Source organism: Myxine glutinosa, chromosome 2 (genome assembly GCF_964187855.1).
Source record: "Myxine glutinosa chromosome 2, kmMyxGlut1.1, whole genome shotgun sequence".
In the NCBI taxonomy this organism is placed as follows: Eukaryota; Metazoa; Chordata; class Myxini; order Myxiniformes; family Myxinidae; genus Myxine; species Myxine glutinosa.
In genome coordinates, this window is record NC_136262.1 from 255,828,918 (window position 1) to 255,851,899 (window position 22,982).

At 48.6% G+C, this 22,982-nt stretch overlaps 1 protein-coding gene across 1 annotated transcript in view; it reads right to left on the reverse strand.

Annotated features, from left to right (window-relative positions):
• The window catches only part of LOC137420634 (isovaleryl-CoA dehydrogenase, mitochondrial-like), a 57,804-nt gene that overhangs the window by 8,171 nt on the left and 26,651 nt on the right, over positions 1-22,982 (reverse strand). Inside the window, exons 5-8 of the mRNA XM_068105866.2 lie at positions 20,247-20,416; positions 15,302-15,532; positions 15,000-15,096; positions 446-539 (exon numbers count right to left, since the gene is read on the reverse strand). Of these exons, the coding sequence (XP_067961967.1) occupies positions 446-539; positions 15,000-15,096; positions 15,302-15,532; positions 20,247-20,416 (592 nt within the window). The remainder of the gene's footprint in view (positions 1-445; positions 540-14,999; positions 15,097-15,301; positions 15,533-20,246; positions 20,417-22,982) is intronic.

The following is a 22,982-nucleotide window of genomic DNA, read 5'->3' on the forward strand; positions in this document are numbered from 1 at the left end:
GGAAGAGTACCCGCTGGTTAAGCGTCAAAGAATCGTGCACATTTTGAGGGGTTGGGATAGAGTGAAAGGACTTTCGGTTGTGAGAGAAGGGCTGAAGACATTTTCCATTGAATATCTGCATACAAATACTCGAAGTATTTAACCTAAAGATGGAGCCAGTCTCTCCAAAATCCATTGCAATCTCTTTGAAGGTGTTCACTTCAGTTCACTGGATGCTGGATTGCAAGAAATCCTACTGTCTAAAGAAATCCTAAAGCAGGGGAATGCCAATATTTCTTATTTGGAACAAAAATTTCATTTATCTTTCTCATTGACATTACATTGTGTCGAGATGTTGTTGGTCATGCCTTTTGGGCTGCCAACAAAACCTGTGTTAATATGTATGTATGTATGTATGTATGTATGTACGATCCACAAGTGTAGTCTTGCATCAATATGCACTTACCCCAGAGCACCGGCAGACAATACGAGCCTCTCAAGGTCCAGGCCGCTCATTAGTACGTAGACCCCCTGGCCTTTCACTCCCAGCACATTCTCCTCTGAAATGCAGGAGAAACTTTGATAGAGGAAAATAAATAAATAATACAAGTTATTCCACCCCCGCATCATTCCCCACCATTTCTAACAACTAAAGCAACCTCTCTCCAGCCCCCAAAGACTAATGGAAGGAAACAGGAGACAAATAGTGATACCATTAAAGCAGCTTTGCAATGCAGAGACAGATGCTCCGATGGTGATTGAAGAAGAGTGGAAAATAGTAAAAAAAATAAAAATTTAAAGCTATTTTTTCATAAACCCTTTCCTTGTTAACTTGCACAAGTCCAAACTGAACACCTCCATTCTTTTAAATCTCTCTTAGCTGTGGAACTGTCTTCCTGATTCTGATATCACAAGCTCTTCTCTCAAACATTTCAGGTCTGGTACCCAACGTTACCTCATGGTCTCTCCCATTTAGATTTCCAAGCTCGACAACATCCACTGAGACCAGAGCTGTTCCCCTCCTCCTCCTCCCACCCTTTCATCTGCATCTTCTCCACTGTTGCTATGGTGAATCTGTTTGCTTTGTCCTCCTCCGTTTCCCTCTATCCCACTTCCCATGTTGACCATTTCCACGTCCCCACTCATCCATTGTTCCGCCCTTCAATACTAAAGAAAATTAAGTAATAAATAGACTTTGTAAATTGACTATCAGAAGCCACCCTTAAAAGCCCCAGGTGGTATAAACATATAATCATCAAGTTAAAGGTAGAGAAGTTGACTAATTTGATGACAAAGAAGTGCAAATCCACGAATGGACAGAACTCTGGGACATTGTCAATGTACGTATGTATGTGTGCATGTTAAGAAGATTTCATTGAATTCTCTTCCAGAGAGGGGAGCAGCTGTTCCAGGCTGAAGACACTGTAGCCCATTTCCAGCCTGGCGTCTAATTGTCTGGCTCGGAGAAAAACTGTTATCACAATATCCCATGCATTTGGCCCTGGCAAAGCATTCTCTCCCTTGAGGATTATTCGGCCTTGTCAACTCGGGATGTTGTTTTGAGTCCTTTTATCTCTGAAGTATATTAAACCGAATACGGGTTGAAGCGAACTGAGATGTTGGCGCGGGCTGTGCATGATTGTAATGACTGTGATGCCATCCATGCTGGCGTTACTGTCCTACACGCCACTTCAGCATCTGCCATGCATGTATTCTTTTTATCTATTTATAAATGTCTTGGACACTGTCCGAGTTCGACCAGGTGCTCATAAAACCCACAACATATGTATGTATCTGTCTGTGTGAAACATCAATCATGCCCAAACTACTGGGCCAATTGCCACCAAACTGACAGACCAAATTGGACCTCCTGTTGACCATAGGCTACTTGTTTTTTTTTTAATGACAATTAATAATGATGATATCGCTAAATTAAATTCAAAGTTATATTGTGCCGGTTTGTGGGTGTGGCCTTGACAATTACCAATTCTCACCCCTTCACACCTCACGTTTCCATGTTCTGGGTTCTCACAGACCCACGTTTTTCTCCCAACTTAGAAACTATGACTTGAGTTGCGTTGTGTTTCCTGTCTGGGGTGACTTTCTTGCTTTTTTCCCCCGCCCCCCAATCAGAGTTCAACCTTTAATTATTTTTTTTATTCCACCATTTTGTATTCCCCTGTCCAGATTTTTTCATTTGTCTTTTTCATCATTTTTCATTTCATTAGTTTCCCCTCCGTTTGCAGATGGTGGTTCCCATGTATTATTGGTGTGTGTTCGTGAGGGACTTGCCCTGGCCGGTTCAAGCAAGACTTGGGCAAGGGACTTCCCTCCAGCCAACCCGATGGGAACGCGGGATTTGATGGTTGGTGCTGTTGGAGAAATGGAGGAGTCTCCTTCGGCATTCTCTGGAGGGGGTGTGGGAGGGGGGGACTTTGTTCTAACCTTTTCTGCAGTCAGTGCCTCCACCCTCCACAATTTGGCCATGTTTTGGAGGTGGCATTATGCCCTTTTTGGATCGTTTTTTGAAGGCCCATCAGGGTGTGCTGGATGTCCTGGTAGGTGTGTCGCTCCATGTCGGAGTCTCAAGGAGAAGTTAAAGGACAACAAGTTCACAGATTGACATACAGCCAAGGCGCAAAATAAATCCATGGACACATTACAGATGACAGGAAGGGAAAGGGATGGTACGATGGGAATGGAAGGTTGATAGATGCAACAACGATCTGTCTCAGAAAACTTCATCTCCTCTTTTAGGAATGTTTTCACCATAGTGTTTTCAATATTTTGTGCACACCTCCACATTTCCATTAAACTAGAAAGTCCACAGAACACTTTACTCCATGCAGTCTTGAGACACAAAAGACATGGGTGGGGTTTGCGAGTGGCAAATTTGATTGGCCGAGATGATGTAAAATGCTGTAACATTTTGTCGAAGTACTGCTAAACAAAAGGTTTTTGAAAGTGCCAAAAGGCGATTTGTGTTCTACATTGTTCAAGTATATAATTCAATTAAATTAAAATAAGGATTTTAACGGTTGTAAAAAAAAACTTTTGTTGGAAGTTTAGCGCCGTTGATGGAGCATCATTTACACCACCTTATTTGACACATTACATTAGTTCTTCGTGCCTGTTGTTTGTGTCCTTTATGACGTCCTTAAAACAGTAAGTTTCTTGTTTGGAATGATTTTCAATTTTGTTTTACTGTCAGACAGGCAGACAGAGTAAAAAAAAAAAAAATGCACGTGTGCCCGAAGGAAGTGGTTCAGTTTGTCATTTTTAATAAGAAATAGGCAAAGCCGAGAAACGAATGAAACCCATTAGAATTACCCTTTAGAACCCATTAGAATTACCCTTTAAACCCCACTAGAATTGCCCTTTAAACCTCTATATAATAATAATAATAATAATTCATTTATTTTGTATAGCGCTTTTCCAGAAGCCCAAAGGCGCTTTGACAGAGTGGAAAACATAATGCATAACAATACATGAAAACAACAATTGCAAAAAGACAAGAATCAAGAAAACAAACAGCAGCGATATACGGCATATATATAAGACAAGAATCAAAAAGACAAGACAAGAATCAATAGGGAAATATTTAAAGCAAAAGGAGGGAGAAGGAGAAGAGATAGTCAGGGGTTAAATGCTGTGGGTTGAATGTTGAATGCAGCGTTGAACAGGTGGGTCTTTAGTGATGTTTTGAATGTGGTGAGTGAGGAGGAGTCTCTGATGGTGTGAGGTAGTGAGTTCCAGAGGGTGGGAGCAGCGATGGAGAAGGCCCTGTCCCCCCAGGATCTGAATTTGGTCCGGATGGAGGGGGTCAGGAGGTTGGTACCAGCAGAGCGGAGGTTGCGGGTGGGAGTGTGTCTGGAGAGGAGGTCAGCCAGGTAGGATGGGGCCAGGTTATGGAGGGCTTTGTATGTCAAGAGGAGGATTTTGTACTGGATTCTCTGGGGGATGGGGAGCCAGTGAAGCTTGTAAAGGACGGGGGTGATGTGGTCACGGGTCCGGGAATGAGTGAGTAGACGGGCAGCGGAGTTCTGAATGTATTGGAGTTTATTGGTGATTTTTGAGGGTGAACCATAGAGGAGGCTATTGCAGTAGTCCAGACGGGAGGTGATGAAGGCGTGGATGAGGGTTTCTGCAGCCGTGGAGGAGAGGGATGAGCGGAGACGGGCAATGTTTTTCAGGTGAAAGAAGGCTGACTTTGTGATCTGTTTAGTGTATTTGTCGAAGGAAAGGGTTTGGTCAAAGATGACGCCAAGATTCCGGATGTGAGGGGAGGTGGATACTGGGATACCGTCGATGTTGAGGGCAAAGTTATGGGTGGATTTTGTGAGCGTTTTTGGGCCAATGATGATTATTTCAGATTTATCACAGTTAAGCTTGAGGAAGTTGATTTGAAGCCAGGATTTTATTTCAGTGATGCAGTTTGTCAGGATAGAGTGGGTGTCGGTGGAGACGGACTTGGTGGAGATGAAAAGCTGGATGTCATCGGCGAAGCAGTGGAATTGGAGACCATGACGGCGGATTAAGTGACCGAGCGGGGACAGGTAAAGGATGAAGAGGAGGGGGCCAAGAACTGAACCTTGGGGGACACCTTGGGGGAGGGGAGCAGTGGGGGATTTGCAGTTATTGATGGAGATGAACTGGCATCTGTCAGAGAGGTACGATTTAATCCAAGAGAGGGCAGTGCCGGTGACGTTAAAGGTGGATTCAAGTCGGGTGAGGAGGATAGTGTGATCGATGGTGTCAAAGGCAGCGCTGAGGTCGAGGAGGACGAGAATGTTGAGGTTGCCAGCGTCAGAGGAGAGGAGAAGGTCGTTGGTGATTTTGAGGAGAGCAGTTTCAGTACTGTGGTTGGAGCGGAATCCGGATTGGAATGTTTCATACAAGTTATTGGCAGAGAGATGATGTTTGAGTTGAGTGGCTACAGCGCGTTCCAAAACTTTTGACAGAAAGGGTAGGTTGGAGATGGGTCTGAAGTTGTTTAGGGTGTCAGGGTTTAGACCAGGTTTTTTTAGAATGGGGGTAACAGCAGCAATTTTGAGGGAAGGTGGGACGATGCCTGTAGACAGGGAGGAGTTTATTGTTGCAATGATAAGTGGAGAGAGAGCAGGGAGGGAGGCTTTGACAAAGCTGGAGGGGATGGGGTCAAGAGTGCAGGTGGCAGTTTTCATTCCTATGAGGAGTTCAGAGAGGTCAGTAGGAGAGATTGGGGAGAACCGAGACAGGGGATGGCAGGACAAGGGGGGGCAGGTGGTTGGAGGGGGAGCGGGTGCGGCGGTGGTCAAGCTGTTGTAGATGTTGTCAATTTTGCGTTGGAAGAAAGAGAGGAAGGAGATGCAGTTGTCTACTGTGAATGACTGGGTGGTGGTGTTCAGGGGGCGGAGGAGTTTGTTTATTGTCGAGAAGAGTGCTTTTGGGTTTCCGGAGCCAGAGTGGATAATTTGAGAGTAGTAGGCAGAGCGGGCGCGGGAGAGGGCATCTTTGTAGTGTTGTATGTGGTCCTTGTAGGCTTGGGAGTGAACTGTGAGACCCGTTTTATTGCGGAGTCTTTCAAGTTGGCGAGCACGAGTTTTCATCAGGTGGAGTTCAGGGGTAAACCAGGGAGCAGAATGGGTGAAAGAAACTGTTTTGGTTTTTACAGGCGCAAGCTGGTCAAGGCAGGAGGAGAGAGTGTGGTTGTAGTAGTCAGTGAGGTCGGAAGGGGTGTGGAGGTCAATGAAGGGAGAAGTGGACATTTTTTCAGAGAGGGTGGATGAGAATGAGGTAGGTGAAAGAGCGTTTAGCTTACGGAAGTTGATTGTGCGATAATGCCTTGGTGTTGGGGCGGGGATGTTGATGGTCAGAGTGATGGCTAAGTGGTCAGAGAGGGTGAGGTCGGAGCCATAGAGATGGTGCAAATTTAATCCAGTGGAGCAGACAAGGTCCAAAATGTGACCACGGATATGGGTAGGAAAGTCGACATGTTGAGTGAGGTTAAAGCAGGTGAGTAAATCAGTGAAGTCAGTGGTTATTGTGGAGTCAGTGGAGTCCATGTGGATATTGAAATCACCAAGGAGGAGGATTGAGGGGGAGAGGGAACATAGCTGGGTCAGAAAGTAGGAGAAGTCAGACAGGAATGATGGGTGTGGTTTGGGAGGGCGGTAGACGACAGCCATGACTGACTGCGTGTGACCAGAGAGTTTTAAAGCCAGGTGTTCAAATGATGGAGCAGATGAGATGGAGATGAGGTTGGTCTTGATGTCTTGACGGTGGATAACGGCAATTCCACCACCTCGGCCCTCCGAGCGTGGTTTATTGACGTAGGAATATCCACTGGGTGTGGTGAGGTTGAGTGTGTAGTAGTCCAGAGGTTGTTGCCAGGTTTCGGTGAGACAGAGAAAGTCCAGTTTGTTATCCAGGATGTATTCGTTCAGGATGAGGCATTTGTTGTTGAGGGACCGGGTGTTGAACAGGGTGAGCTTGATGTTGTTTTGAACAGCAGGGATGAATTCAGGTGATTTAGCCAGGGTTCGTAGGCAAGAGGTGCGATCGTGTGGGTTGCTGTGACCAGGTGCGCTGGGACGAAGAGTGAGAGTGCGCTGAGCCGACCAGAGGACGGGGATGGAGTGACCTGATTGCGAATAAACAAACTTGCGACCGGAGCCACGGTGAATGTACCTGGGTCGTCGGAGGAGTCCATTTGATTTGATGGCAGAGATGCATGATGGGGTGGAGCGGGTATTGAGCAGAAGAAGCCTTGCGGCGGAGTACTTCAGAGCCATGCCAGGCAGGAGCGAAGGGACGAGTACGAGGCCAAGGTCGAGGAGGCAAAGCGGCAAACGCAGCGGCAAACGCAGCGGCAAACGCAGCGGCAAACGCAGCGGCAAACGACTGCAGCCGCTAATCAAGACCACAGCGGCAAACAAGGCCACAAGGCCACCGGCAAACAAGGCCACGGCCACAAACAACGGGAGCGGGCCTTTCGAATTCCGTATTCCGTACCATCAAAAGCAGATTCCGTTATCCAGCCGGAGAACACGCGGCACGTGCGGGTGTGAAAAGGCAGGACAGGTGTGAGATGTCAGGTCAGAAAGGTAGAAGCGGACCCTGTACATCCATCCAGTCGGAGAAGCGGCGAATATGCAACGCCAGCGTCCTCTCGCAACCGAACCCGCGGTTAAATATAATTAAATATAGTTCTTCTTCATTTTTGACTGATGGGTGGACATTGCCAAATATTGAAACGGCTTCACCGCTTAAAAATTGCACGCGTGCCCAAAGGAGGGGGTTCAGTTTGACATTTTAAATATGAAATAGGTAAAGCCTACAAACGAATGAAACCCAATAGAATTACCCTTTAGAATCAATTAGAATTACCGTTTCGAACTCTTTAGAATCAAACATGGTGGGTTAGAAAGTTTCTTCATTTTTGAAGGATGGAAGGAAGGACACAGCCTAATATTGAAGCAGCTTCACCGCTTTAAAATGCCCACTCCTCTCTGTGCATGTGCGATTGCGCCAAATTCAGAGGCAAAGTACTGCTAAACTACAGGTTTGTTTTCCGATTCATGTTCAAAGTAGAACATTAAATTGCAAGAAAGTTGTTCCTCAATCATAAACTGGTGTGGGCAGACAGACGGAGAGTGAACCAATTGCTTAAACCTGCCTTTCTCTTCCTGTGCATGGAGGAATAAGCATTGCATTTCATTCCAAGCTTTCACACATTATATTGTCAAACAAATCAATACAAAGAAAGCAAATGCACTTAGGGCTGATGTAATAGTTTGCCACTTTGAAAACACTTCAGTTGGCAGCGATCTAATCACACAGGTCTGGTCGGATAGATCAGAGGTGACATACTATAAGCTGCCTCGTGTAGATACGGTTCCAAGCACAATGATAAACTGTTATATCGATGAATTATCAGTCCTCAAGAGGAAGTATCAATCCATCCATCTTGTCTGTTATGAGCGCTCTCTTGTGGAAGTTCACGAGTCACGCGTGGTTAAGACCAGTTCCCATAGTAATCTGTGATAAAGCAATAACTTGGATCCAGGGTAGATTCCATCACATGTTCTCCTGTAACCTTGCTAACTTATCCGACTGAGTGTGGCCTCTCCGAGACTGCGGCTAATCTTGTGCAAGACTGCCCCATACATCCCCTAGACTCTGAGAGGGAGGATGACAAGAACTGCAGAACCTGACTACAAGGGTCCAAGGTTGACAACAACAACAACAACAACAACAACAACAACAACAACATGCATTTTAAAGGCCATTTTCCCTGCTAGAGCGGGGGTTAGCCTTGCGGTCCCCATGACAATCTTCTCCATTTTGTCCTATTTTCTGCATCTCTCCTTGTTAACCCCCTTGCCCACATTTCTTCTTCCACCATCTTTAGCCAAGTCTTTCTCGGTCTTCCCCGTCTTCTACTTCCTTCTACATTCATTTCCATCATTCTTCTCAACCAGTCACTTTCATCCTTCCTCAACACATAATAATAATAATAATAATGCATTTATTTTATATAGCGCTTTTCAGGAAGCCCAAAGACGCTTGACCAAACCATCTCAAACCAAACCATCTCAATGACCAAACCATCTCAACCTGTTCCTCTGCACAGCATCAATCACAGGCTCTATTCCCATCATCTTTCGCAATTCATCATTTGTCTTCCTCTCTCTCAACGATACTCCGCACATCCGTCGAACCATTCGCATTTCCACCCTTTCCAACCTTCGTTGCTGCTCTACGTTCATTACCCATGTCTCGCTCCCATAAATCATAACACTTCTCACACATGCAGCATACACCTTTCCCTTCAGGTTCAACTACACTCCCCTCATCATCAGCACGCCACTCAATTCCCGAAACTTCTTCCATGCACATCTCACTCGAGCAACCGTTGCCGAGTCTGATCCACCTTCTCCATTCAGCATGTCTCCGAGGTAGCAAAATGTTTTCACACCTTCCAGCTTCACGCCGTCTCCAAGATCCAACTCATTTCCTCCATCTGCAGCTCCCTCTGTGCACACCTTACATTTGAATGTAGCTGCCACACTGGTTAATGACCCTCTCAGACCACTACATTTTTGATGAACCCACTCAGCGCACATTGTACACTGAATGGAGTTCACTCCGCCACCCTTCCTACACACAGCACAGGGCCACTTCCCAGTTCTTTCCACCTCACCACATGCTTTACCACTTGCCATCACCTTCGTCTTTCCGATATTCACCTTCAGACCTTTTGTCTCCATACATTCCTTCCACGTGTTCATCTTTTCCTTCAGTCCATCCATACTTTCCGCAATCAACACCAGATCATCTGCATACAACAACTCCCACCCAAGGTTGACAGTAAACAGTTAACTTCCCATCATACACCAATAACCCAGATACATGCCACACAAGAGAAGAAGAAAGAAGAAGTGATATTCCCAATGGATGAACTGAAAATCTACGATGACAACGGCACATGAAAAAAAAAACAATTTGGATTATAATGAGGCTTCTTTGCTTGCGTAAACAAGAGAAAATGGCTTCATTTTTCATTACTAAGAACTACAACGGCACTCTTCGCCATCAGGACGTCGACAGATATGCCTCGGCCACATTGTTACATCATTTTACAAACTTGTACCAAGTTTGATTCAAACCCCTTTCATTGTTCTTAAGTATCACATTTTTACCTGACATGACCTCTGACCTTTGATGCCCAAATCTAATCAGTTCATCTTTTCATCATAATACATACTTGTACCTGGTTTGGTCAAGATCTCATCACTAGTTCACAAGTTAGCGCAGTAACATAATTTTATACCCAATGGGATTGACCTTTGACTTATTGACCCCATAATGTAATCAATTTATCTTTACATCATTATATATACTTGTATCAAGTGGGATTTATTACCAATAAATATATTATGTATGAAGCATTGCGGGCAAGGGGGTTAACAAGGGGAGATGCAGAAAATAGGGCAAAAATGGAGAAGATTGTCATGGGGACCGCAAGGCTAACCCCCGCTCTAGCAGGGAAAATGGCCTTAAAATTCCTGTTGGTGTTGTATCGAGTGGGATTTATTATGAATATATATTATGAATATATAATATATATTATTATTTATTATCAATAATATATTATGTATGAAGCATTGTGGGCAAGGGGGTTAACAAGGGGAGATGCAGAAAATAGGGCAAAATGGAGAAGATTGTCATGGGGCCGCAAGGCTAACCCCCGCTCTAGCAGGGAAAATGGCCTTAAAATGCCTGTTGTTGTTGTATCACGTGGGATTTCGCTCCCTTCAGCCATTCTCAAGTCATCGTGGTAACGAAAACCTATCACGGACACATGGATGGACGTACGCACGGACGGACAACCTCAAAACATAATGCCTCTGGCAACTTCATCGGCAGAGGTATACAAAACTAGGATCACCAAGGTAGGCAATAAATTCTTCATAATGTGGCGGACACAAAAGCCCACTGGCGTGGTGACATCATTCCACGCACCAAGTGGGCGGTGGCCACGCCCGAGGGGTAGGCGCGGCCTCATGATATACCCCGGGCGACCAGCCCGGAGGAGTACAGTGTTACAGTGTAGTCTTACAATAAAGACGTTTATATGTTACCGCTTGTCCGCTTCCTCCTTGCTCACAAGCAGCGCGCGTAACGCCGCGCTTTACTGGTGACCCTCGACGTTGGATCTGCCGGAGCGATCCTTCCACACGCGACGCCATCGCCATGGCCGCCTTCGTCAAACTTCCGGAATTTTGGGAGGCTCAGGCCGAAGTCTGGTTCGTCCAGGCCGAAGCCCAATTTCAGCTTCGGCACCTCACCGGCGATGACACGCGCTACTGCCACGTCGTCGCCTCCCTCGGGCCCGGCACGGCCGCTCGAGTTGTGTCCGTCCTTCGCCACCCACCGGACGGCCACAAGTACGAGGCACTCAAGCGGCTACTCCTAGCCACGTTCAGCCTCACGGACGACGCACGGGCCGACCGCCTCCTGGATCTCCCCGAGCTCGGTGAGACGCGCCCGTCGGTCCGAATGGACCATATGCTGTCACTGTTGGGCGACGAAGCCCCCGGTTCGCTATTCCGGGCGCTTTTCCGTCGCCAACTTCCAGCGCAGGTTCGCCTCGCGTTGGCCGGGACCGGGCTAACGGAACCCCGAGCATTGGCGGCCGAGGCGGACAAGTACTTCGCCGCTTCGGACACGCGGGCGAGCGTTGGCGTGGCCGTCACGGCCTTCGACGCTGCTGTTCCACAGCATCATCTTCTACAGCACGCTGAGTTTCAGCAGCATGCTGATACGCACCTCGTGAACGCCGCCACGCCCCGCCCACCGCCGCGGCGAAAACCGCCACCGCGGGGAAACCCGTCGACTCCACCGGCCTGGCGGAGCCAGCCGCGCTCCTCCAGCTCCACCACCTGGTGCTGGTTCCATGCCAAGTTCGGCCACGAAGCTCGGCGGTGTCATCCGCCGTGCTCCTTCAACGGGTCGGGAAACGCCCGGGCCGGCGCTCAATTGTGGCGATGAGCGCCGGCCGTTCGAGCAGCCTGCTGTTCATAACGGACACCTTCTCCGGGCGCCGTTACCTGTGCGACACGGGAGCACAGGTGAGTGTCATTCCCGCCGGCACGTCAGACAAGCACGCCGCGGGTGGGGGCCCCGCGCTGCTTGCCGCGAACGGGACGCCCATCCGTACGTACGGAAAACGCTGCCTCTCTCTGCGGTTTGGAGGGCAGGTTTTCCGATGGACGTTCGTCACCGCCGACGTGCCCATGGCACTGCTTGGCGCGGACTTCCTGTGCGCTAATGGGCTCCTGGTCGACGTCAAGCGCAGACGGCTTGTCCAGGCCGAGACGTTCAGCTCGCTCGCATGTGCGTTGCCCAGCTCAACGAGCGGCTTGCCAAGCGGCTTGCCGAACGATTCGGTTCCGGCCACGTTGGTCTGTACGCTTCCGGCAGCGGACGCATTCACCCGCCTCCTCGCCGGCTTCCCGGCCCTCACGCGGCCCACCTTCTCGGCGGGGGCCGTCAAGCACGGGGTGGCCCATCACATCCCCACCGTCGGGCCACCGGTCTACGCCCGGGCACGCCGCCTCGAGCCGACGAAGCTGGCGGTGGCAAAAGCGGAGTTCGCTACCCTGGAGCGACTCGGCATCGTTCGGCGCTCAGAGAGCGCTTGGGCGTCGCCGCTGCACATCGTGCCGAAGCCCGGCGGGGGATGGCGACCGTGCGGGGACTATCGCCGTCTCAATGACGCCACGACTCCCGACCGCTACCCCGTCCCCCACATTCAGGACTTTTCCGCCCGTTTGGCGGGCAGGTCCTTCTTCTCGAAGGTGGACCTCATACGCGGCTACCATCAGGTCCCCGTCAGGCCGGAGGACGTCCCGAAGACGGCGGTCATCACGCCATTCGGACTCTTCGAGTTCCTGCGCATGCCCTTCGGTCTGAAGAATGCGGCTCAGGCGTTCCAGCGACTGATGGACAGCGTCCTGCGCGACTTGGATTTTGTCTACGTCTACCTGGACGATATCCTCGTCGCCAGCGCGTCCCGCGAAGAGCACCTTCGCCACCTCCGCACGCTCTTCGAACGCCTGGGCCAGCATGGCCTGATTGTGAACCCCGCAAAGTGCCGGTTCGGCGCCGCCACAATCGATTTTCTGGGGCACCGTGTCACCAGGCACGGAGCCATCCCCCTGCCGGCCAAGGTGGAGGCGGTGAAGGGGTTTCCGCGCCCCCGCACGATCAGAGGGCTGCAGGAGTTCCTGGGCATGGTGAACTTTTACCATCGGTTCCTGCCCCGTATCGCCCAGCTCCTGCGCCCCCTGCACGAAGCTCTCCGAGGTAAGCCGGGCAAAGGCGACGTTACCTGGACCGAGCAGATGGACACGGCGTTCACGGGCGCGAAGCTCGCCTTGGCTAACGCCACCATGCTCGCGCACCCGGCGCCCGATGCACCGATCGCCCTCACCACCGATGCCTCGGACTACGCGGTGGGCGCGGTGCACGAGCAATGGGTGCGTGGAGCTTGGCAACCGCTGGCGTTCTTTAGCCGGCAGCTTCGCCCGCCCGAACGCCGTTACAGTACCTTCGACCGCGAGTTGCTCGGACTTCACTTGGCGGTCAGGCACTTCCGCCATCTGCTCGAGGGCCGGGCGTTCACTGCCTTCGTCGACCACAAGCCGCTGATCTTCGCGATGGGCAAGGTCACCGAGCCGTGGTCGGCCCGGCAGCAGCGTCACCTCTCGGCCGTGTCCGAGTACACGACGGACATCCAGCACGTCGCGGGGAAGGACAACCCGGTGGCGGATTGCCTTTCCCGGGCCGTCGCCCACGCAGTCCACCTCGGCATCGACTATGCCCGGATGGCAGCGGACCAGGCCGCTGACCCCGACGTCCAGGCCTTGCGGACCGCCGTCACGGGCCTCCGCGTCACCGAGGTGCCGTTCGACGGCGCGGGCGCGGCCCTCTTGTGCGACGTCTCCCTCGGGCGTCCCCGCCCCATTGTGCCCGCGGGCTGGCAGCGCCAGGTGTTTGACGCCATCCACGGCCTGTCCCACCCGGGCGCGAGGGCCTCCCAAAGGCTGATCTCCGACAAGTTCGTCTGGCATGGCCTCCGGAAGGCCGTCCGCGGCTGGGCCAGGACATGCCTCGCGTGCCAGCGCGCCAAGGTGCACCGGCACACCCAGGCCCCGTTGGCCCCGTTCACGGTGCCGGAACGCCGGTTTGACCACGTCCACGTGGACCTGGTGGGACCTCTGCCCCCCTCGCGGGGTTTCACCCACGTCCTCACCATGGTGGACCGCACCACCCGGTGGCCGGAGGCCGTGCCGTTGGCGTCCACAACGGCGGCCGATGTCGCGCAGGCTTTCATCGCCACCTGGGTCGCCCGGTTCGGCGCCCCCTCAGACATCTCATCCGACCGCGGCCCCCAGTTCACCTCGGAGCTCTGGGGGGCGGTTGCGCAGGGGCTCGGGGTCCGGCTGCACCGAACCACGGCCTACCACCCCCAGGCTAACGGCCTGTGTGAGCGATTTCACCGCTCATTGAAGGCCGCGCTCCGGGCCACCCTCCGCGACGGCGGCTGGGTCGACAGGCTCCCCTGGGTCCTGCTGGGCCTCCGGACGGCACCCAAGGAGGACCTGCGCGCATCCGCGGCGGAGTTGGTCTTCGGGCAACCGCTGCGGGTGCCGGGCGAGTTCCTCCCCGACTCCACGGCACCATGGTCCGCGGCACAGCAGCGCTCCGCTCTGCAAGAGACCGCCCAGAGGTTCGCCCCGGTGCCAACGGCATGCCACGGGCACCCACCGACGCACGTCGCCCCGGAGCTTCGCACGGCGGAGTACGTCTTCGTCCGCCACGATGCCCATCGGACACCACTGCGGCCCCCGTACGACGGGCCTTTCCGCGTGCTGGAGACCGGGGCGAAGCACTTCACCCTGGACATCGGCGGTACTCCTGACCGCGTTTCGGTAGACCGCCTCAAGCCGGCCCACCTCGATGTGGACCATCCACCGCCAGTGGCCCGACCCCCACGTCGGGGCCGCCCTCCTGCGGGCGGACCCCCGGCACCGCCCAGCCCCACCGCCACGGCGCCCCCCGGTCCTGCACCCATCCCAGGGGCAGCCAGGGGCATCCCACCTGGTATCCCTGCACCCCGGACGCCGCCGATCGCCAGGGGGCGCTTCGGCCGGGTCATTCGTCTGCCCCGCAAACTGGCCCTCCAGGTGCGCGGGAATTCTGGGGGGGCGCGTGTGGCGGACACAAAAGCCCACTGGCGTGGTGACATCATTCCACGCACCAAGTGGGCGGTGGCCACGCCCGAGGGGTAGGCGCGGCCTCATGATATACCCCGGGCGACCAGCCCGGAGGAGTACAGTGTTACAGTGTAGTCTTACAATAAAGACGTTTATATGTTACCGCTTGTCCGCTTCCTCCTTGCTCACAAGCAGCGCGCGTAACGCCGCGCTTTAATAATATACTAAAAATTGGATTATGACAAAGTAACCTACCAGGTACCTTGCAGTCCTCAAACACCAGCTCACACGTATTGGATCCTCGCATCCCCAACTTGTTTAGTTTCGGGGCTGTGCTGAATCCCTTCGTGCCCTGCAAATTGAAACGAGCAAAAATAAAAAAGAGAACGCAAAATCAAGCGTCGCTGTCATTCCTATCCATGCTAAATCCATGCGAAATATGGATGCATGAACATTTGTGGATAACCTCTTCAATATCGTGAAAAGTAAATATGGTGACATGGAAAGAGAGAGAGAGAGACAGCATTTTAAATGCCGTGCTGTGAAGCATCGCCTGCCTTCTCTACGATGAAAGCCGTAATGCCATGAGAGGTGGGCTGGGCCTTGGGGTCCGTCTTGCCATATACGATAATGACGTCGGCATCAGGGCCGTTTGTGATCCAAAACTTGCTGCCATTGAGGACAAAGTGGTCACCCTGATGTTCAGCTCTGAGCCGCATTGACACTACATCCGAGCCGGAATTGGCTTCACTCATGGCCAAAGCTCCGACGTGCTCCCCGGAGATGAGCTGAAAAAATAAAGCCAAGGCAAGTTTAATGATTTCCTACGTACTTTGCTTCTCAAATTCAAAAAAGACAAAGCATTATCCTCAAAACGCCAACAACAACATTATCCTCAACAACAATATATCTGCTACGCTGAACAGTCTACGCTTTGTATCCCATTGATAGGCCGGATCCGCATCCGGATCATAACCAAACGTTAATTGGCTTGTTCTCGTCATCGACCCAACTTGTCCACCAAGTTGTCATAACGAGTCCAGAAACTTCTCTTATCTTCCTCCATCCAAAACCTTGATCTTTTCTACCCCCGTTAATTCAGCCCAGATCCACTTTTTTGAAATACCGATTCTTTCCTGGAAGTCATAGCAGTGTCCATGTGTTTTTTTTAACTCTCCCACCCCCCTCCCCCCCTTCCCATGCCTCTTCACCCCAAGCCCTCTCCCTCCCATAGATCTCCCGATGTCCCTGCTCTCCATCTTGTTCTACCGCTCCCTTTATCATGTTTTATGTTTTATGTCAGTTTGTCTCTTTGTGATCAATGTAAGCTCTCACACGAGCCTCAATCTTGTATACAAAAAATAATAATAATAATAATAATAATGAAAATCAGAATCTGCGTGATCCGATAACAATAATGTGAATTGTATGAGGGACGGCACAGAAGCTATTTTATTTCTCATGAAATGCATCTCGAAATAATTATAGCAGGTAAAAGTAATGCATCCTTGCCAAATACCTGGTTATTGTCCCCCGTCGCACCGCGGAGCGAAAGGGGGACTATGGTTTTCCCCTCCATCCGTGTGTCCGTCTGTCCGTCCGTCCATCCATCCGTCCGTCCATGCGTGCGTGCATGCGTGCGTAAGCGAAGGACCGCATTCGAATTTGGTGTGTGGGTGCAACCCACGTCAAAATCGAAGATGGCCGCCGCCATGTATGTCTGAACCTTGTGAGCGGAATATCTTGCAAAATAAACGAACTACTAACTTCTAATCTGGTGTGTGGGTGTATCTACGCATAAGGAAGAACGCTATTGAAAATTGGGTCGCCACGTCAAAATCCAAGATGGCCACCGCCATGTATGTCTGAACCTTGTGAGCGGAATATCTTGAAAAATAAACGAACTACTAACTTCTAATCTGGTGTGTGGGTGTATCTACGCATAAGGAAGAATGCTATTGAAAATTGGGTCGCCATGTCAAAATCCAAGATGGCCACCGCCATGTATGTCTGAACCTTGTGAGCGGAATATCTTGAAAAATAAGCAAAATACCAACTTCTAATCTGGTGTGTGGGTGTATCTAGGCACAAGGAAGAATGCCATTGAAAATTGGGTCGCCACGTCAAAATCCAAGATGGCCACCACCATATATATATATATATATATATATATATATATATATATATTGTTGCGGATATGAGGACTGTATTTTTTTGATTGTGTGTATTATTATTAGTGTTTATTCTGCGCCTCCTGCCTCCGGAGCTGTGTAAAGGTCAAAGGGCGTCCCATAATTAGTCCATAAAGCATCCACACCACAGCCAATCATAGAATACCCCTGTTCAATAGTTATATCTTATTATGTGTTTTAGGGTAAGGCTGTGTCTCCCATTAATTGAAATACTCCATTGCACCAGTGAAAGAGATATATTCCCTTCATTCCCATTCCCAACAAAACTTCCATTCCCCCTTTTCGTCAATTGCCATTCGCATTGCCAACCAACAATTGCCGCCATTGGCCACGAGGCAGGGTTGGGGAAGAAAGGCGGGTCCCCACCTCGTCATAGAGGGGAGGAGTGAGTCAGCCCCACTCAACCAACCACGAACAAGGGGTTGGACTTGGAGAGGGTGTGGAGAGAAACATCGAGGAGGTTCGCGAAGGTTGAGGGGCGGGGCCTATATAACCCGCAGGCAGGGCGTTTCCAAAAAGAGATGAGCTTTTACAAAGAGACGAGAGGAAGTCCAAGCGGTTGAGTCCAAGAGAGGCGCTTTGAGTTGAGTCCGAGAGAAGTCCAGAGTTGAGCTGCAGCTCGAGCCACCGAAACTGCATTTACTGCAGCTCGAGCCACCGAAACTGCATTTACTGCAGCTCGAGCCACCGAAACTGCATTTACTGCAGCTCGAGCCACCGAAACTGCACTTACTGCAGCGTGAGGCCTGGACGGCAGTTTGGAGCAGGGCCGCGAAGGAGCGGCGGCTGCCCAACGAGTCGATCGGTTGCAGGACCAGTTGGATCTCCCTATCCCGCCAGCCATCCATCTCCCGCCAGTCCTATCATCATTCCCCGCGTGAGTCTGTCCTTGTTTGTTCTGTCCCTGGGTTAATTAACTGTAGGTAAGCTAGCGTTGCACTGTGTATCTAATATCTTCTGTAAATAAACGTGATTGCTTTCTTCCTGATTATATGTGTAAATAATAAATCCAATTACTCTTCTGTACGTCTTCTTCCTCTTTGTATTCGGTCGCTTTAGAGTTTTCCATATTGAGCAGCCGCGGTGCGATACGGCCAACGTTTGGGTGGAATCGGGTTCTAGTCGGGGAATAACTGTTCGGTCGCGGTAATACCACCGCTCGGTAAAATAACATCCTTTAACTGCGTCTGTAACAATATATATATATATATATATATATATATATATATATATATATATATATATATATATATATATATATATGTCTGAACCTTATGAGCGAAATATCTTGAAAAATAAACGAACTACTAACTTCTAATCTGGTGTGTGGGTGTATCTACGCATAACAGAGAACGCATTGAAAATTGGGTCGCCACGTCAAAATCCAAGATAGCCGCCTTGCGTCTCCCACTTTGTCAACTCACATCACTTCAACGACGGGGGACCTAGGCGTAACGCTTGTTTATTTTCACATAGTCCCAATCACAACTTGAACACGGCACTCGGTTGAGCGCATACATCTGCTACGCTGAACAGTTTACACTATGTATCCGGCCTATCCCATCGATAGGCCGGATCAGCACCAAACTATAATTGGCTTGTTCTTGTCATCTACCCAACTCGTCCACTAAGTTGTCATAACGCGTCCAGAACCTTTTGCAATACCATGCTCTATATCATATTTGGCTGCATCTCTCAATGGTGAAGAAGTCCCTGGTGTTGGGCTAGCGGCTAGGGTGCCGGCTTAGGATCCTAGGATCCTGGGTTCGAATCCCGGTCGATCGCTGAATTAACGCCAGGGGGGTTGACTCAGCCTGTCATCCTTCCGAGGTCGGCAAATTGAGTACCAGTTCACTGGTAATTCCCTGCTTGTCGTTAAAGGCGGCAAAAAGGGTTGGCGTCAGGAAGGGCATCCGGCCGTAAAACATTGCTTCAAAAAGGGGACCAAAAAAAAACACAACACCAACCACAGTTCCCGAAAAAGGCCAACCCCCGCTTGTGGGGAAAAATGGCCTCTAAAGGTGGTTTTTTTTTTTTTTTTCTCAATGGTGAAGAACCATTTTAAAAATTCTCTCATCCAGATCCGGATTAGCGTCTTCACCAAAAGCGAATCGATGCTTCCTTGTCACACACCCAACCTGTCCACCAAATTTCATCAAAGTCTGTCCAACACTCAGATATCCTGTTCACAGACAAACAAACAGACATAGACAGGCGTGTAAACATAACCTCCGTCCACCTTTGGTTCCGGAGGTAATAAGGCATACCCCATGTAGTCAGGTTCACTATGTTAACAAATATAATTTCGTTCAAAATTTTGTTAGATTAGCAAAACTATACATTTTTGGAATATTCAGAGCATGAGGAATTCAAAAATTAATGTTTACATTTGCGTAGACACCTGCATGGCCGCCATTTTGGATTTTGAAAATGGCCACCATAAAATACATATTTTGCGTGATCTCGGCTTCTAGTCAACCTAGAGACTTAATTAAATATGCTAATCCTATGTTTTCTGGGTCAAGGAATCCAATAAAGGCCTCAAAATAGTGCTCAGGATCATAGAAAAGCAACAAACAAAGGTAATTGAAAGCCATTGGCTTTATATTTGTGATATAACTGTATTACATAATACATGATATTGCAAGTCCTTTGAAGTTATAGGTTGTTATAGGAAGTTATAGGTAGTATCAGATTGAACTATAAGTCCTATACACAGGATCTACGAGGTCTATACCGTTCAGGAATATGCTTTTGCAGATCTTCATCACTGTCCTGAGTGTCATTTTCGCAAAGGTGTCTACGCAAATGTAAACATTAATTTTTGGATTCCTCATGCTCTGAATATTCCAAAAATGTATAGTTTTGCTAATCTACCAAAATTTTGAACGAAAAAACATAGTGAACCTGACTAATGCTAGAGGCTTAAAAAACCCTCGACGAGGCCTCGACGAGACGAAAACCCTCGAAAACCCTTCACGAGCCTCGATATTGTATACAAAAAAAAAAAAACCCAAAAGCGATCTCATTTTATATTCGTAGACATGTAAGACAGGAAGTAGGGACTGTTCATAGTCGTTGAGCACCTCTCCAAGATCAGACACTTCAGTCATTTCGTGTCTGAAACATCGGAATGCTGCTCCAAGCCATTGCTCTCAGATAAAATTGAGTTTATCGAGTTCCTTTGGTGTTTACTCTTTTGCGATCTCTGCATTATTTTAAAACCTCTCCTAATATTAATAAAAAGTGTTTCACATCTTCAGATACAACAGTACCACCGGAAAAGAAAACATACAGCGGACAATGGTACCTTGGGCAGGTATTTTTCCTTCTGCGCTTTGGTACTGTTCCGGACAATCTGATTCACACAAAGGTTTGAGTGTGCCCCGTAGCTCAGGCCCACAGCAGCGGATGCCCTGGAAATCTCTTCCATGCATATTATGTGGTCCAGATATCCACCACCACAACCCCCAAACTCCACTGTAGAACAAAAAAAACCATACACAGTGTCACAGGTAACATGTGGTGAGAGGAAATAAAGTAAATTACAAGATATCGGATTCAATGGGATAATCACAATCTAAGCATCAGGTTGGCCTGTCCCATCCCCATGTACCTATCCTCCAGCACCTAGCTCATGAGGCGGGAACTCTAGACTCAAATCCCGTATCCTAAGTTGATGAACACGGATACATTTGTAATTCATGTAAATGGACACTGGTCTCCCAATGTCCCTGTCCTGCTCACGACTTGTTTACAAGTCTCTCCATAAGTTTTAGATCACTTAGTAGTGTAATGACATTGCCAGAGCTCGAGTTACATCCAATCACAAAAATATGTATCAGGCGCCCTCCCTTTGATAACCTCACTTTGCAATTCCAACATCAGCGATATCAATTTATCCATTCATTTCATTCATTTCATTCATTCTTGTCGGACACAAATTAGTTTCCATTTCACTCCTTCAAGAGACGGTTCAATGAAGCATGCGGAGAAGCGATAGTAAAGCATCTTTTCATTTATCGCTTGAAAAGCGAATCTTCCCAAGATAACATGAGAGTTTTCCACAAGAGATGCAATAAATATCTGTGCCCCGAGTTATGGCAAATGTTCACACAAATATAAATGGTCTTTGTCTTCAAAAAGCTCGTTGTACTTTGTGACATCCATCTTTACTGCACGCTCATTTTCCTCGCCCGACAAAGGCACAGGATGACTTAAGTTTGAATCTGTTAGAACTCCATCTTCACAGAAAAAGGTCATGCCCTTAATCTCTTCAATATTTCATGACTGAACTTCTCTTTCTCCTCCTCCCCTGTTTCTACACCTTCCTCTTCTTCCTCAAATTTAAGTGTCGAGTAAAGACATTTCTTACACCACTCTACGAGATGCAGTCTCAAACAAAGGCTGGATTTGTATTTAACCGAATAAAGTTAAATAATTAATAAGTTAAATAATAAAGTTTAATAAGACATTAATTTGAGAATGTCACAACACCTTCAAAGACGCATATTTGTAGATGGATGCTCTCTACCTTGGACAGCAGTGTTAGACAGTTTATTTTGACCAATCCCATGTTTCTCACAAAGTCCGAAACACAAATATATGTGTATATATTACTATCAGTGCTGGGCCCATGAGGAAATTTGAATGTAACAGATTAGGAAAAAAAAAAATCTGCAGATTATGCGACCGATTCCGATTATAAAGTACTTGTATAATGACGTCATTGCACACACATGAAGTGTATAGCGATTGTCGGATTGACGTTATTGAGTGGCTGTGCATCGATACATTTAAAATCCCTCTCTAATCGAATGGTGTACTGTATCAAACAGCACCATATCCTGTCATTTTTAAACGAATGCTGAGCTACCGTGTGCTCATTTGATAAGGTATTGAGGTTATAAAATTTAATGTTTCATCTTTGGCTAGTCATTTGAACAGCAATTTTTAAACAAAATGCAGTAGAGCATCCCCAGGTTATAAAGGGATTCTGTTCCGAACAATCGTTCATACGCTAAGTAAATTGAATGGCCGTCGACCACAACTCCCTGGTCAAGTACACCTTTATGTCAAACATAATATACATATCTACGATAATAAAAGGCAGTGTCCGTCCATCCGTCTGTCTGTCTCCTCCATAACTCCAAAACCATGAAACGTAGCGGCCCCAAACTTTGCATACATACACCTGCACCTCCAACAGATTACAAGGATGAAAACTAGGTGTTTGGGTGTGTTATAACATCCTTTTTGAAAATGATTAACGAGGTGCTCATAAGAAAAAAACCCGATGTGGTGGTTTACCAATATGGTGGCCCGCTATATTGGTCAGCCCACTGCACCTCGCTGGGTTCTTAAGCTGCCATTTTTGTTTCAGCCTACTCAAACGTGCCTTGGAATCACAAAAATCGTTGCCTTGGAAACACGATCGATTATTATCATTACATAATTTAAGTATGTCATCAAAATCTGGATTCGGATATGAGGTTTGGATGCTGCAGACTAAATAATGTCCAAATCTGGAGTGAAAATCTGACAAAATTTACCATATCTTGCGATTTTATATCTAAGTGTATATATGCATTTATTTAAGCGAGGTTGAGATTCTCGTTCTGGTGTTAGTTTTTTTTCTTTTTTATTTAACTTTGTCAGGTAAAACGCATCTCGCTATACAAGATCGGTGCCGGTGATAGATATACGGTGGTAGATACACTACATGATCAAAAGTATGCGGACACCCGAACATCTCATTCCAAAATCATGGGCATTAATATGGAGTTGGTCCCCCCTTTGTTTGCTATAACAGCCTCCACTCTTCTGGGAAGGCTTTCCACCAGATGTTGGAACATTGCTGCGGGGATTTGCTTCCATTCAGCCACAAGAGCATTAGTGAGGTCGGGCACTGATGATGGGCAATTAGGCCTGGCTCGCAGTCGGCGTTCCAATTCATCCCAAAGGTGTTCGATGGTGTTGAGGTCAGGGCTCTGTGTCAAGTTCTTCCACACCAATCTTGACAAACCAGTTCTGTATGGACCTCACT